At 40.6% G+C, this 17,267-nt stretch overlaps 1 protein-coding gene across 1 annotated transcript in view; it reads left to right on the forward strand.

The window, feature by feature from the left end:
* UBE2R2 (ubiquitin conjugating enzyme E2 R2) overlaps window positions 1–16,842 on the forward strand; it is a 95,451-nt gene extending 78,609 nt beyond the window's left edge. Inside the window, exons 3-5 of the mRNA XM_067744616.1 lie at window positions 267–364; window positions 10,205–10,339; window positions 13,572–16,842. Coding sequence (XP_067600717.1) covers window positions 267–364; window positions 10,205–10,339; window positions 13,572–13,791 — 453 coding nt within the window. The 3' untranslated portion in view covers window positions 13,792–16,842. The remainder of the gene's footprint in view (window positions 1–266; window positions 365–10,204; window positions 10,340–13,571) is intronic.
* The last annotated feature ends 425 nt before the right edge of the window (window positions 16,843–17,267 follow it).

The following is a 17,267-nucleotide window of genomic DNA, read 5'->3' on the forward strand; positions in this document are numbered from 1 at the left end:
GAAGGATGGTGTTACAGATAATAGTGCTTCTTTTTTTAACTAAGAAATGTATTTTGGAGATTGGTCAAAATGAATATTTATAATATAAAAAAAAGTTTAATTCTTCTTTATCATTGATTCCAAACAAGAAGAAAAAGCAGGATTGTTTACTCCCCTAATGGTAAGAAAACAAGTCTTCTAGGAGTAAAAGAAATTTCAGCGGAATTGATATTTTTTCAATAACATACTTTTGAGTATTTACTGAATGTGATATTTGTGTCTCGTAGAATGGAGATGTATGCATTTCAATTCTTCATCCACCTGTAGATGACCCACAGAGTGGAGAACTGCCGTCTGAAAGGTGGAATCCTACTCAAAATGTCAGGTAAGGAATTACATAAGGAATAATCTGGTTTTTAGGTGGCTCTGAAGATTGGATATTATCTTTTAACAAGTACAAACGAATCCTTTCTATATTTGGTTGTTTTGTCTTCTACTGGAGCTTTAAGTAGCATGTATGCCTCATTTTGAAGAGTTGTAATTCTGGAGTAATAATGCATATGTTGTTACTCATTTCTCTGTGTTCACTTTGGAAGAATTTTTCTACTCTGAATTCTTCCTCTTACATTAAGTTCCATCCTGCAGCTTTGGATTTCATGAGTTCCATGTTTGGATTGGTTGCTTCCTTATTCTAGGATTCTTATTACTTTTTGCTGAAAAGTCTTAGTCTTTACACTTTGTTTATCCATTCACCAGTTGATGGACATTTGGGTTGTTTCTGCTTCTTGGCTATTATGAATAATGCTGCTGTGAACATTGTGTGACATTGAACATTGTGTGCAAGTTTTTATGTGTACATATGTTTTCATTTCCTTGGACATATACCTGGAAATGGAATTGGGGGTGCATAACTCAGTGTTTAACTTCTTGAGGAACTGCCGTATTTTCCAACATGGCTGCACTAAATTTTACAGCATTCCCACCAGCAGTGTGTGAATTCTAATTTCTCCACATCTTTGTTAACACTTGTTATTTTCCATGTCTTTTATTATAGCCATCCCAGACGGTGGACATGGTATTCTCATTGTAGTTTTGTCATCAGTGTGTTTCTTTTAAAATAACTGTCAAAATTTTAGAATGGTTTTAGATTTTTAGAAAAATTATGAGGAAAGTACAGATAATTCCCATATTCCCCACACCTGCAGATTTCTTTGTTATTAACATCTAACATTCATTTGGTTCATTTGTTACAGTTAGTGAACCTGTATTAGTACATTATTATTGACTAAAGTCCATACTCTTTCACGTTTCCTTAATTTTTACCTAATGTCATTTTTCTGCTCTGAGATCCCCATGCATGATAGATAGCACATTATATTTAATAGACAGTTCTCCTTAGACAACTGCAGCAGTTTCTTGGACTTTCCTTGGTTTTGATGACCTTAACAATTTTGAGGAATACTGATCAGGTATTTTGTAGAATGCCCCCCAAATGGGATTTTTTTTTTTGATGTTTTTCTGCTTATTATACTGGAGTTATGAGTGTTGGGGAGGAAGACATGGAGGTAAAGTACATTTTCATCACGTCATAGCAGGGGTACATACTGTCAGCCTGACTTACACCACTCTTGATGTTAACATTCATCACCTGGCTGAGACTCTTGTTTTTAGGGTTTCTCCTCTGTAAAGTTCCTCCTGTCCCCCTTTCTGTTCTGTATAAGGGAAGTCCTAGGTGCAGCCCACACTAAGGAGGGGGGAGTTATACTCCCACAAGGCTGAGATACCTGTATAAGTTACTTCAATTCCTCTGCACAGGAGATTAATCTGCTCTCCCCCATTTACTCATTCATTCATTTTGTTAATCATTTTTAATGATCTGGAAGCTAGTAACTCAATTAGAATCTCCATTTTTGTCAAAAGCAAAGAACTTGAAGCTTCCTGATGCACACAAGGATTTCTTACCTGTTTCTTATCAAGTTATGTGTTTGCTTCCCACCTTCTGGGAAGAGTAGACCAAAAAGTCTATTCAAGACATATCAAATACTATTGATTATGCTGGTTACTCGTTTCTTTAGGTACTTTGTTCCATCCAGTATACTTAGAAAGGATTGGGAAAATAGATACATTTTAGATTTCAACACATCTTGCCAGTATATTTTTTTAATGAGAAAAAACTGACTTCCCTTTTTAATTTAAATAAATGTGTTGATACACCTCACCTTGACAAACATCATGCCTCTGAATAATTCTCAGATAGATCAGGCCTTGAGACTTGCCATAAGTTTATTATGTCTATAAAATAAGGAATCATTGCATATTCCATATACTTTCTGCTTTACTTTAGTGGGACTCTCCCTCGGCGATGATGCATACGGGCCTCTCACTGTTGTGGCCTCTCCCGTTGTGGAGCACAGGCTCCGGACTCGCAGGCTCAGTGGCCATGGCTCACGGGCCCAGCCGCTCCACAGCATGTGGGATCTTCCCGGACCGGGGCACGAACCCGTCTCTCAACCACTGCGCCACCAGGGAAGCCCTGATGCATTTCTTAACAATAATCAGAGATGGAATTAATTTGTTTTAGTGAAAATATAATTCCAGCAGCCCCAATCTGTACATATCTGAATTTATTATACTCCACTATATAGCAAAATACTTTTTTTTTTAACATCACTCTATGCTTTTAACAAAATTATTTATGAGAAGGGAAAAGCAGTCGGCTCTATTTGTAAATTTCTCTTTGTTTTGTACATCTTATGTTTCATCACTAGGCAATGCACCATAGAAATATTTGGGATGTGTGGGAGGTATGCATTTCTTGTAAAGGGCAGTTGTGAAAAGGGAAGCTGGAAGGGAGAACTGATAGGATATTTCGTATGTCTCCAGGGGCATGTATATATTTTAAGACCATTGTTTTACACGGGATCTTTTATGATCATTAGTAAAATTAGTATATTTCTACTTCATCCCCTCATATCCGTATATCACACAGTTGTTAGCTGATTATTTAGACCTTTAACTTATACGTACTTATTACTTGATTTTTCAGCATCAGATGGTATACTGACACTTAGATATAAAAGAAAAGGAAACCTTCTACCTCCCCCTTCTAACTTTTAAATATTATTGTTTATTGTCAGGGTTATAAAATTTATAATCTGTACTCTGTAGCTTAATCCCAGTTTTAAAAATTCTTATTCCTGTTGTTAAATGAATTCATTGTTTGTTCCTCATTATTTTACTTCCTTTGGTCTATTAACTGGCTGAAATTGTCCATCAGTAATTTCTCAAGGGATTGCTCCTAGGAGCTGTATTACATTCCGAGTTGTTACGTGTTCAAAGTACTATGTGCTTGTGTATATGGGAGTATACGTGTGTGTTTGCCATTATACTTCAAATGACAGATTTTAACTAGATATAAGATTTCAGGATCATGCTTTCTTTCCTTGAGGATATTATGGGATTACTCTGTTGCCTTGGAGACGTTTGGCTACCCTATTTCTCATCTCTTTCACACTATATAATTGTTTAAGAGGCTGGCATGCTTTCGAAAGAAACACATTTTTATCAGTAAAATTAAACTGACAATGTAGAGAAAAGGTTTTAAATATCTTGGAAGATTTGTTGAAAAATTGGACCAAAAATGCAGAGTTGTCTTTTTTTTTTTTTTTTTTTTTTTTTGCGGTACGCGGGCCTCTCACTGTTGTGGCCTCTCCCGTTGTGGAGCACAGGCTCCGGACGCGCAGGCTCGGCGGCCATGGCTCACGGGCCCAGCCGCTCCGCGGCATGTGGGATCTTCCCGGACCGGGGCACAAACCCGTGTCCCCTGCATTGGCAGGCGGACTCTCAACCACTGCGCCACCAGGGAAGCCCCAGGGTTGTCCTTTAAGTATGATTTTGGTGCTTGTTTTTCAGGACTAGTAGTAACCCTAGAATAGAAGAAGTAGTAGCTCTAAGGTGTTAGTGATTCTTGCTTTTGGAGGTTGAATGTTGAATCAAATGCTTCACATACCGCCACCACACCCACCCTTTGAGAAAACAAGCCTCCTTTTTTTTTTTTTTGGTGCGGCTTAAACAACAGAAATTTATTTTTTCACAGTTCTGGACTCTATAAGGTACCGGCAAGGTTGGTTTCTTCTGAGACTTCTCTCCTCATCTTGTCTTCTCTCTTTGTCTTCACATGGTCTTCCCTCTGTTCATGTCTGTGTCCTAATTGCCTCTTCTTATAAGGACATTAGTTATACTGGATTAAGACCTGTTCTAAGGACCTCATTTTAACTTAATTACCTCTTGAAAGACTCTGTCTCCAAATATAGTCTGAGGTACTGGGGGTTAAAACTTCAGTATAGAATTTGAAGCCTCCCTGTTCTTTAGATGCAAAGCCCCAAACAAGATTTTTCTCATTGCATTCTCGTGCTGCTTGGATGGACAATCTATTACCATTACCCACAGGAATTCAAAATTTTTGCCTTTACTTCTATGTAAATACACACAGACTGTATTTGCCTTGTCTCAGCCTAAAATATTATAAACATTTTTTCTTTTTAAGAAAGGTCTGTTTGGGGAATTCCCTGGTGGTCCAGTGGTTAGGATTTAGTGCTTTCACTGCTGTGGCCCAGGTTCAATCCCTGGTCAGAGAACTAAGATCCCACAAACCATGTGGCATGGCCAAAAAAAAAAAGAAAGGCCTGTTTCTCATTTAATCCATTCCTTTCAGGGCAGGGAACTCCTTTCATATTAATCTGCCCTTTAAAACCACCTTAGCCACTTTGGGCACCAGCATCATTTTTTTTTCTCTCTGGGCCCTCAGGTCACCTGAGCCCCAATTTAGAAGCACCTGGACTTCACATGAGGGATTGCCTTCCCTGCATTTATGCTTTTTTTATTTAGAGGCTTCACAACCAGAACTTAGTTATCTTCAGATTGCCCCTTTGATCTTCATCCATGGCTCTAAAGGGTATTTGCATTGGAAATCGTTACCTTCTTGGACCTTTTTGTTTCTTTCTTACTTAGTTCCATATAATCATTGGATGGTTCTTCAATGTGTTTCTTGGGGTGGGAGAGTGAATGGAGAGTTTTGGTGTTTGTGGATTTCTAGGGGGGGACATAGAGTGTTTTGCATGCCTTGTGGAACATCATCTGGAACACCTGGTGATGTCCAGAACTCTGAAAAGTCAGGAAGGTACTACCTAATGTGGGACACTTTTCCCTTTCCCATTTGTTTCTGTGTTATTTGTTTTGAGACAAGGGAGCTCCTTAAGGTAGTAAACTGTACATATTTCTCACAGGTTATTTACGGCACTGAAATATCAAGAGGCAAGATATGAGATGCCAGGGGTTTTCCTTTATATCCCTTTGCTACTAAATTATCCAGAGTAAGCACTGTCTAACTAAGGGTTCTAAGCTCCATATCCAGTTTATGGCTGTAGCCAAGACAGCAGTGGAGGTGGCAGAAGGTTCAGTTCAGCCTGTTGTAGGGTCTTGACTGCTGAATGGCACTGTTATCTGAAAGTGGTTCCATGTTCACACGTGTTTGGACTCCTCCATGACCACCTGCACTAGTCTTTCATTTAACACCTCAGTGAACATATTCAGAAAATAAAGTTGTACAGGCTTTTGTAACCTGAAGAAGAGTAAGGAATTCCTGTTACCTTTGAGAGCCGAAGTCGATTTATATAACAAGATCTAGTGAGTAGTGAGAGTTGGCTAAAGGGGAAACCAAGAAAAATGTACTATGCTACAACTGTAGGGATCCAGAGTGGCAGCCAGCTAGCTTCCACTAAAAGCTCAGGAAGCCAGCATACTTTCTGGAAGAAGAGATCCACAGTCCTATCCTCAGATGTCCAGGATTAAGTTTAGGGGGTGAGAGTTCCTTATGGAATTGGGAAGTTTTGAGGAGTAGGCATTAGTCAGCAAAGAAAGAAGTTGGGAGGATAGGGCCCCCCGATGCTGCTACATGTATGTGATTAGGAGTCCACAACACCATGCCTCTTCTTGGTGAAAGAAAGAAAATGTGCCTTAATCCATGTTCTGTCCAGAACCAAGTGGGAGCTTCCAGGGGGTGGGTGAGGTGGGTGGGTAGGGGGTCTCTCAGACCTTGCAGTAGAATTCACAAGTGCTTTCTCTGAGGCACCAGCCCCAGAACTACCTGCCATACCTGCTGCAGGCTCTTGGATAGGAAAGTGGTCTTTGGTAGGGATTTGCTTTCCTTTGAAGGATAGATAACAGTGTTTTCTTTGCCACTGTGAAGATGTATCATGGGACCAGATTTATGGATCCACTCCAGAGGCCACACCTTCATGTAGAAGCGTCTCTCAGGAGTAGGGTAGGGTGTTGTTTTCCTATCTAGTATTCTCTATAACCCACTGAAAGGGCAGGGAGCTAGAGACTGCTGCAATGATTGGGTGGCAAAGTAGACAAGGTCATAGGAAATGGCTATGGCTGTGCTGTTCCTAGGGCTCCTGTAAACCCCATTCTGGGCCAGGACTATTTTATTTATTTGCTCCCTTGATGTTTGCATATTGGGTCCCACTGCACTCAGATTGCTAGTTTCATTCTGTGAAAATGATATGTATTTTGTGTATTTAAAATTTTTCCTTTTTAAACTAAAATGTGATTTGGTCATTTTGTATATTTTAATCTGAGACCCTTATTCCTACCATGTGTTCTCAGGGGTATGTCAGTCAACGGTAGCTCCAGGGACTGCACAGCAGGAACTGTTGTATTTGTTAGTTGCTTTATTATTTTTAAAAAAATATTTATTTATTTGGCTGCTCTGGGTCTTGGTTGTGGCACATGGGATCTTCGTTGTGGCATGCAGGATCTTTGGTTGTGGCATGCGAACTCTTAGTTACAGCATGTGGGATCTAGTTCCCTGACCAGGGAGCAAACCCAGGCCCCCTGCATTGGGAGCTGGTAGTCTTAGCCACTGGACCACCAGGAAGTCCCTGTTAGGTGCTTTAGCAGCATAAAGAAAAACTGTTTGTAGTGTGTGGACTCATTAAGCTACCACGTTTTATCTTCCCAGTCATAACAGACTTCTTTACCATGATGTCCTCTTTAAATTTCTCTCCCATCTTGAAAGCATATAATGAGGATTGAGTTTTAATTGGGTGATCTTCTGGTGTTACTGGTCCATCTTTTGAAATAGTGTAAATGAGAGCTTAAAAGAGCCCTTCTAGGTCAACTAGAAGGGTCAGGCAGTGAGCTTTGCTTCTCTGTACGTCACTTTTTAACAAATTAAGGCCTGTAAAATCTAAGAATCTCAATCATTCAAACTCTCTTTCAGTATTTCTATGTATGTTTTAAGAGTCAAGTAAGTTGAAGTTTTAAAGAATGAACCCTTTCTACCTCACACGTTGCCTGGGAGGGTCTGTGTATGCACTGGACGAAAAATGCCCATCTTTAATCCTACAGAATTCCAAACTTTTGCTGCTTGGCTTCTGGGGAGACCCATAAGCCATGTCTTCTTTGTTGAGCTAAGGCCAGTTTCTGCCCTCCCTGCTAAAATTGTACTTGCGGTGACATAGTAGCTAACAGAGAAAGGGCAGACCCATCTCACTGATTACTGTCTGTATGTTGAAAAGGGACAAATACAGTATTACCCATTGGGTCATAGATGTTTAATTATGATCTCTTATCTCCCTTAAATACTTCTTTTTTCTTGTGAAAAAATACAATAAATGAGAAAGGATTTTAAAATACTTACTGAAACTAACAACTGAAACTAACAACTGAAACTAACCAAATAATAGCAACAACAACAAAAAAAGGTAATTGTTGGAATAGCTTCAGGATTCAATTGTGTTTTGTATGTTCTACATACATTTCATTTTTCCACTCTATAAAAATAGGATTAATACTACTACCTTGCAGAGTTGTTTACCATGCTACAGATGTAACACCTGTGTTAAATTATTTTGGTACAAGTGCCAGTTTAAACTATGTATGATATTGCTTCCCATCCTTTTCCAGTCACGTTACATAGAAAATATGAAATGATAGTATTCGTAGATCACAATGTAGTAAGCTGAAGATGCTCCTTTGGCCAGAAGTTATTGTTCCAGAGGCTCAAGTTGTCCCAGGTCCTACCTACCAATCTGCCTGAGGGAATCACATACAGTTTACCTGTAACCCACTCACAACATACTGGTTGGGAAATTTTGAATAGTATATTGCATATGAATTGCATCAGGAATCTTCATTAGTGTTGGAGTCCTTTGCCAGCACTTGGTGGTATGTCTACTGCTGTGGGTAGGTAGGTTTTTATGAAGGTGTGGCATGGTTGTTGTTTGAAGGTGTACTAGAGGAAGGAGATTAACCCCATCTGAATCAGTGGAATGGATTCCCTGTACAAAAAAATGGCTCTACTCTCCAGACAAAGGGAGGAAGTGAAAACGTGCTGGGTTAATAACTATTATCACAGTCAACTACAGTTAGTGCCTGAGGCTTCTGAAAGCATCATGTATTTCAGTTTAGGGAGTGAGTACATCGTATTAGAAGTGAGTTTCTTATGATAGAACTAGATGATTCACCATTTTAAAAAATTGTACTTCCCAATATGGCATTTTAATAATAAACACAAGATATAAGAAAATCAACCTGGTGAAACCACTCCTGGGAAAAATTTCCTAATTCAGTTAATATAATTCATCTAGACCTGTGTTGTCCAGTATGATAGCCACTGACTACATGTGGCTATTTAAACTTAATTAAAATTAGTACTAAAAACCTCATTTCTTCAGTTGCATAATCTACTTTTCAAAGTGCTCAGTGGCCACATGTGGCTAGTGGTTACCATATTGGATAACACACAGATTATACATTTCCATCATCACAGAAAGTTGTAAAGAAATGCTGATCTGGACCATTAAACTGTACCACAGTTTGTCCTTATCCTGCTTATCTTTCTATCAGGTTTTGTATATGTTTTCTTCTGAAGCAATCCTTACGGAATTTTTCTTTCGCTTCTAGGATATTGTCAGTCCATTTTGCATTTTTGGCAATGATGAGTTTCTTTAAATTTTCTTAGTGTAATTACTGAAGAAGTCCAGAAGGATGGAAGTGGGGGTACAGGGAGTTATTCTTACCCTAATAGAAAGGTGGGAAGTGTATATGTGGTAAATGAATTTGAACTAGATGGGAAAGTTTTCTTTGAAAGTGCCTTTGTCGTAATCTTGTATAATCACATAACAGAAACTCTCTACCCTTTTTAGGAAAAGGTTTCATCAAATCAAACATCTAATTGCCTGGTTCCCTCCCTTTATTTTTTGCTTGGGGCCAGGAGCAAAAGGCTATTTTGCAACAACAAAATCTATAACCTCGCACCAATGAGAAAAGGTAGAGAAATTTAATTTTTCCTCCCATGTTTCTCCTTACCTACATGCACATAGCTTTTAGGGGAGAAAAAAGCCTGGGAACTATTTCAAACATTTTTGGAGCTTATTGAGCTTATTTTATTTCACAGAAGCTTTATTCCCTGTGATTAAGGTGTCTAGTTTTTATCTGTGGATGAAAATTTCCCACAAGATTTCTGAGCCCTGCGAGATCAGGGATGGCAACTAACTCTCTCACTATTGTACATCCAACATCTCACTAGATGCCTCTGGCACAATAGTAAGGGTTTAGTAAATATTTTTTGAATCAAGATTTCTGTTATTCAGAGACTAGTTCTTCCATGTCAAGGCTATTGCTTTTTCTCCATTCACCTGCTTAACTCTTATCTTGCTTCCCTTAGAAGTATGGAAAAGAAATACATTTGTATGTGATATTGGTTTTCAGATCTTCTAAGCAGCCATGGTATGAATTAGATATATGGAGTAGCATCATTTTTACCCTTTTCCACAAAAAGATTGCCTTCAAGCTAAATGTTTTTTGTTCCTGCTTTTTCCTATTGCACTTAACTTGTTAATTTTTTAAATGTTATTTGAAAAGCTTCCAGACCTCCAATTTTTGTAGATTGGAACATGTTGCCAGTTAAGACAGTGCCTTCTACAGAGTTCATATTTTGCCCTGCAACCTAACTTTTATGCTAAACTCAGATTCCCTCTGCTTTGTCTCCCAGGTAGCAGCTTGTTCCTAGCCTAGCCAGATGAGTACTGAAAACAAAATTTTGATACTCTATTTCCATTTCCCTAAAGTCTCAAATATAGTCTTAAATTTAAAACAAAATACTATTGAATACTGTGAATATGAATATTCATAGCTGACCCTTTTTTCCTGTTTCTAGGACTATCCTGTTAAGTGTAATCTCATTGCTTAATGAGCCCAACACCTTCTCCCCAGCCAATGTGGATGCCTCGGTTATGTTCAGGAAATGGAGGGACAGTAAAGGAAAAGACAAAGAATATGCTGAAATCATTAGGTAAGGTGTTTTGTTTTGTCTTCTGTTTGATTACTTCAAGTCTTCATACAGAACCAAAGTATATCCTAGAACCAAGGGTTTAAATTGAACTTAAATATCCACTCCACTTCTGTCAGTTAGATTTATTGTTTGGGAAGAGGTTTCTGCCTGAGCCTAATGAGTTTGGCTTTTGAGACAGCAGATCTGATTCCCCAGGACACAGAACTTCCAGGTTCTAAACTAGTCACGTTTGCAAACTCTTCCTCCTGATCATTTTAGGGACACTGTTCTGGGTTTTGAACATGTCCTTTAAATGTATCAAACACCCAGTGTATTCCAGACATTCCAGGTATTTTTGTTTTCAAATTTTTTATTAATGAAACCTTATATGGCCTTTCTGACCATAGCAGCAAGTATCTTCTAGGAATCCCCACTATCAGCAACTCTAGTATATGGTCTAACAGAGCCCTAGAATAAGAATCAGGAGACTGAATAAGAATAAGGAGTAGATTCTTATTCTACTTCTAACAGAGTAGCTCTGCCACTGTCATGTGACCTTTTATCAGTTAACTTTTGGGGGTTTTTAATATTTCCATCTGTAAAAAAAAAAAAAGGTATTAGGCTCAACCATTCATCTCTCAAATTATATCCTACATAGGATATAAGATTTTCCTAACAGTACTTAGTGATTGGTAGAGCCCCAAGGACAGTTGCAGCACATTCTGTGACTTTTCAAAGTCCCTCTCTATAAATCTAGTTGGCATTATACCATGTGATATGAAAAAAAAATGCATGTCATCTGACAGCTGAATAAGTTTTCTGCCCACCGTAATCAGCTTCTTAGACCCTCTCCCTAATCCAGAGTCATTTAATGAAATTACAAGGATAGAATCTGGGCATCTGTATTTTGTTTTTACCAAGCCACTTAGGTGACTGGTATATACCAAAGATTGAAGATAACTAGTGTAAATAGTAAAGACCTGTAGAAGTTTAGAGTGAGAGTGGACTGAGGATTGGAAAATGGGAATGCTTCATAAAATAGGACTGGAGCCTGATGTTCAAGGAAAGGGAGGGTGTAAGGCATAGTCTTTCTCCTTAGAGAGCTCATACTTTTGTTTGTAAACAAAGAAATGAACATGTAATATGATAAGTGCAACTGTAGAAGCATAAACAAAATACAGTGGAAGGAACATATAATATGGTTCCTAGGAGAGATAATGCTTCATAACCAAGAATTTTTCAGGGAGAGAGAAACATGCTTGCTAAAACACGGGTGTATAATAACAGCATGACACATCAAGAGAATTGTAAATTCTGATTTGAGAAGTAATGGGAAATTAAGAAATGCATCAGGTCTTAAAAGACACTGAAGTCATAGGGTGGGTTTGGTCCTTAATCTTAGAGGTGTTGGAGTGTCACTTAAAGATTTTGTGTGAAAGGATAATCCTATTTGAGTTCCAAAAGAACACAACTGACCAGGATACCGGCTGAGGTTTGAGGAGGCTGAGATGAAGACTAAACTGACGTAGTAACAATCAAGAATGAGAAAACAGATTTGAAAACATTTAAGACTTTGGAGTCTTACTACTACTACTTTGGAGTAGTAAGAGTTATAATTTTAGGAACTGAATACTCCATGGAGGTGGACAATGACAAATGCAGACTTCCGGAGTTAGGATTCCTATGGAACGTCAGGACGGAGACATCCAGTTGCTCATATAAGGGTATAGAGCTCAGAAGAAAAGTTTAGGCTGGACCCTGATGATTTGAGAGCTGTCAGCATGAAGGGTTAGAACCATGGGAATGGACAAGATGGTTCAAGGAGAAAGCTGTGAGAAGAGAGATTCAAGCCTGAAAGCCTCAGCAGCATCAGGATGTAAGGCAACAGGATCCACCAAGAGAGGTCTAATTAAAAGGGAGAATAGTGGTTGTGTTTTTGTGGGGCTTTTTAAAGTACTTTATTTATTTGGCTGCGCCGGGTCTTAGTTGCGGCATGTGGGTTTTTTTTTTTTAATTTTTTTAAGCTGCGGCATGCGGGATCTTTAGTTGCGGCATGCGAACTCTTAGTTGTGGCATGCGGGATCTAGTTCCCTGACCAGGGATCGAACCCGGGCCCCCTGCATTGGGAGCACAGAGTCTTAGCCACTGGACCACCAGGGAAGTCCTGAGAATAGTGGTTTGATGTTTTTAAGTTCAGTTTTTCTAGTCCCTTGAGGGGTCGAATTTTCATACTTGTTGAAGGAAACATTAACCTTCATGCGTTCATACAGTCAGTATTTGTTGCACAGCTGTATGTGCCCAGGCGGTGTTCTAAGCACTGGGGAAATAGAATTAACTAAGATAGACAAGGTCTCTGCTCACATTCAGGGGCGCAAGGAGAACAACGGAAAAATGAACAAATGAGGAAGATGAGTAGGATAAGATGAAGGAATTACAAGATGGCTGCTTTAAGTTGGATTGTCCGAATAGGCCTCCTCTAAGGTGACATATAAGTTCATATCTGAGTGACAAGAAGCAGTCAACCGTATGTAGGGCAGAAGAGCAACTGGTCCTCACAGAAAAATCAACTAGGTATGTTTGCAGGTACTAAAAAACCCCCCGAGTGGCCTGAATGTTTTGGAATTGGAGAAAGTAATGGGTGGCGAGAATGAAGCGATAGGCAGGTGGATCATGCAAGACTTTGGAATCCAACATAAGATATTTGGATTTTTCTCTAAGTAGGAGGACTATTGAGTTGATGGGACTGCATTCCGAGTTTAGTGCGGGAAGACAAGGCGGAAAACCTGAGGTGATTTCTGGCCAACCAGCATGTGAGGTGCATGGCTTTAAATGCCCTTCAGAAGGGTCTTTTTTTTTTTTTTTTTGCGGTACGCGGGCCTCTCACTGTTGTGGCCTCTCCCGTTGCGGAGCACAGGCTCCGGACGTGCAGGCCCAGCGGCCATGGCTCGCGGGCCCAGCCGCTCCGCGGCATGTGGGATCTTCCCGGACCGGGGCACGAACCCGCGTCCCCTGCATCGGCAGGCGGACTCTCAACCACTGCGCCACCAGGGAAGCCCTCAGAAGGGTCATTTTTAAGTGTCCTTCAGAATGGTACCTGATGGGCTAGAACCTTTGGTGTAGTAGAGGTTATCTTATCAAAGATGCTTTCAGGTAGGTAGGTACTAAAGTTCAGAAACCAGTAAGGAATTTTGGATTGTTTAGGCCAATTATAAATCCATCTTCCAGAGACTTATATAAACTATCCTCCCTTCAGGAAACAGGTGTCAGCCACTAAAGCCGAAGCAGAAAAGGATGGAGTGAAGGTCCCCACGACCCTGGCGGAATACTGCATCAAAACTAAAGTGCCTTCCAATGACAACAGCTCAGATTTGCTTTATGACGACTTGTACGACGACGACATTGATGATGAAGATGAGGAGGAGGAAGATGCCGACTGTTATGACGATGATGATTCTGGGAATGAGGAGTCGTGACGTGCTCCTTCGAGGCCCCTGTACTGCCCTGCCGTCTCAGGCCAAAGGGAGGGGAGCAAGTGGGGACCTAGCAGTGGCCCCTCAGCAAAAACCTATCATGGGGGTGGGGAAAACAAACGGCTCCTGGTGACTCCCCTTATGGATCTCAGTTTGCTCCTTTTTATGGACCTCTTAACGGAGAGAAACTAATCCTCCACAGAATGTCTGAATTCTTGCATTCTTTACCCTTCCATCACTGTATTGATTCTTTTTTTTTTTCTTTAAACTCAAACTCCCACCTCACTTCGTCTCTGCAAAGTGTTCACAGCAAAACACGTTTGGTCTGTTTTTAGATTCTTGAAGAATTAGTCTTTCATCAAGACGTTTAATGTGTTTAAAGCTGGGAACCCATCGGGAGTTCACAAGTGCTGCATATGCTGGGTAGCAAAAGAAAAAAAAAACCGTAAAAGCCCCACAAAACATTTCTTAACAAAGCAAATTTGCCAAGTTTTAGCTGCTCATTTACCTTAGTGTGTGTGCATTCGTTCAGCCCCGTGGTGGTGAATTTTCTTTCCCTTCTTAAGGCTGGGGTACAGCAGGCGTCAGGGACTTTGTTCTGAACCTGTTGAAACGTGTTCCTAAGGGCACAGGGCCCTTCAGCCTAACACAGAGGCCTCAGCTACTCTGAGAGATCAGATTTTGTTTTTCGAAATCGATTGGGATCTAAAGCCTGAAATAAATATTCATACTTTACATAGAACTGATTGCTATTTATTTTGAAGGCAGAGTTATTTTTTTCCCCCAGGGAGTGGGGAGAGAGTGGGGATTAGTGTGTGTGTGTGTGTGTGTGTGTGTGGAGTCTTAGTGACGGGAACGAAGAGTTAAAATCACTATGCTGGTTTTGGTTGATGCTGCTGGGGGAAAAAGTCAAACTACTGGGGACCACTGTTGGGAGAGAAAACATCTGTTTTATATATTTAACATGGCCTTTCCCTGAAAGATACACTCTCACCATGAGGATTTTTTTTAAGTAGCGAGTTTTAATTACTTAGTATTAATACTAGGTGCATGTGTTAAGATTTTGGTTTTCATTGAGCTGCTTATACTGATAGTGGTAACTGTGGATATATGTGAGACATGCGTGACCGGTTCCCGCTTTTCTCACTGGATGTGACCTGGACTTTTCTCTCCTTTCAATGTGCTCGGGCTATGGAGTGCAAGCGGAAGTTGTGCATGGAGCTTTCCCCTGAGCTTCTTTGACTCTTCTGGCAGAGCCAAGGGAGTTGGCTGCAAGCAGTGTCTGGGCAACGCTAGATCTTCCTGCCACGCAATTGCTGCAGCCTTGATTTCCCCGGTGTCGATTGTGTGTTACTTCAATCAATACCGAGTTCCATCAGCCTTCACCAACCAGGGACTTCTTCAGTACTTGGCGATGATTTTTGTTTCTTATGGGGGCGGGTCAGTTCACAGGAGGGCAGTGTTCTTTCAGTGGGGAAAATACCGCTATGAACCTACTTCAGATCCCTGCGCGCTAGCGTTCAACTCCTTTTCTTCAGATCGTATAGCTCAGAAAGAACGAAAGGGTTGATGAGGGACAGAGGTAGGATGGACCCTAGGACACAGTCTGTGATACTTAGGTCCTTAGTTCCTCCTTCCTTTCTGATCTCAGGGTTTTCATTCGCTCTTCAAACTCTCCAAACATTTGCCAACTAATTCCCAGCAGCCTTCTCTGGAATCTAGTCTTAAAAAAGTGGGAATGTTGAACGTGCTAAGGTTCACATGGGACACTGTTGAGCCTGGTCCCAGAATCTGTCCAAACTCCATGGCCTACTTGCACCCCTGAGTCAAGCGACTCCAGTCAGATTCAGAGAACAGAGCAGCTCTCCTGTGACAAAATACCGAGTGCAAACTCTCATAGAAGGACGTTGAAACTAGTTTTTTGCCCCACACATACTCATAATGCTCTGATCACCCCCTATCAATCACTCCACACTCCCAAAACACACACGCGTGCGCCGCGTGCTTGGTCTTACGCTCTCTCGGAGCCCTAAAACTAAGCCTTTTCTCTTCCTGCCAAAGCGTCTCTCCCCCAGGGCAGGCCAGACTCCTTGGCACTGTGGGAGGTGCTGTGCTACTCAGCCCTGTCGCACAGGCCCTGCTGGCCTCTGTTTTACGTTGACTCAGAGAGCCAGGTGGAGGTTGTACCTCTCAGCCTTTGGGGTGTTACTCTTCAGAGCTGGGTTTGCCTCTGATGAGACTAGTCGTCAGTTCCAGAAAAGACTGGGGTGTGCTGATTTGCTAGGAGGTGGGACATTCTGATAGCTCAGACTGACTTGTAAAACCCAGGTGCTGGTTCCAGAGCTCTGTCCTGCGAACACATACTATGGCAAAAGAAAACTGAAGCACGTAACTTCTTTCGGGAGTGGAGATCTCAGGCTTAGGCCACAACCTTGTGAGTACAGTTGTGCTGATTATTTGGTGTAACATGAATTCAGGATCCATCCTGCATTTTTAGGTTCCTTTCGATTCTAGTGGAGGCCTCTGGACGCTCTTCAGGTCTGTGTATTTTGAGGCTGGGTGGAGAACGTACATTATGATTCTGTTGTTGCTTCTCGCAGTCTTCCCCTTTCATTTCACATCATTCCAGAGTTCTTTTTTCTATTAGCCAAGCTTTTTTGTAGTCCCTTCTTTCCTCTTCCCTGGTAATTATTTGCTTCTTTATTTGCTGGTTTCCTTATGTTTGGAAAATACATAGTAAGCGATTGAAGGGGAAAATGTGTAGTTCTCCACTGAAAATTAACTCTCTACCCTCCCACCCTGATTTTTAAAAAGGTTTACATTTACAAAGATTCAGATGCAATTTTCAACTATTCTGAAACCAGCAGGACACACCTGACTTTAATAGTTTTCTTAGCTGAAATTGTAGATGTTTTTCTTTAGTTTAACTTATGAGAAAAGATTATCTGATGCATTTTGTGTTCAATTTCCCCTTTAGTGGTTTATTTTTTGTCTTTTTCTGCCCATCTGTCTACTAATAAAATGTGAAATAAAATATACCTGTATTGCTACTTCCCCATGGGATGACCCTCTTCTTTTTTTGTGTATTAAAATTAAAAGGTGGTCTTAATACTTGCTCTGTTCCCTTGCAGATTATGCACAGGAGTCAGCTGAAAAACTAAAACAAAAACCAAATCTTGCTCACCTGCCTTTTGACAGTCTGCTCAACTCACCTCCTTGCAGAATAAATATCCCCAGATCCTTACCAGCTTTTAAGAAAGGTTATTAAAGACAAAGCCATTTGTTAACCTTAATTCTGAAATAGGGCGCAAGCTGCCAGTACAAGTAGGTCGGTGAAGTGATGGAGGAGTGCCCCACTGCCCTCCTTACGCAAGTTTTTTGTTTTCATTGTCACTTGTCAACTTCCCGCTGCTAAAAGAAGGGATCAGAAAGCAATAGATCACATAATTTAGTAAGTTTCAGTTGTGGACACTTTTTTT

The sequence above is a fragment of the Pseudorca crassidens genome, chromosome 7 (genome assembly GCF_039906515.1).
Source record: "Pseudorca crassidens isolate mPseCra1 chromosome 7, mPseCra1.hap1, whole genome shotgun sequence".
NCBI classification, from domain to species: Eukaryota; Metazoa; Chordata; class Mammalia; order Artiodactyla; family Delphinidae; genus Pseudorca; species Pseudorca crassidens.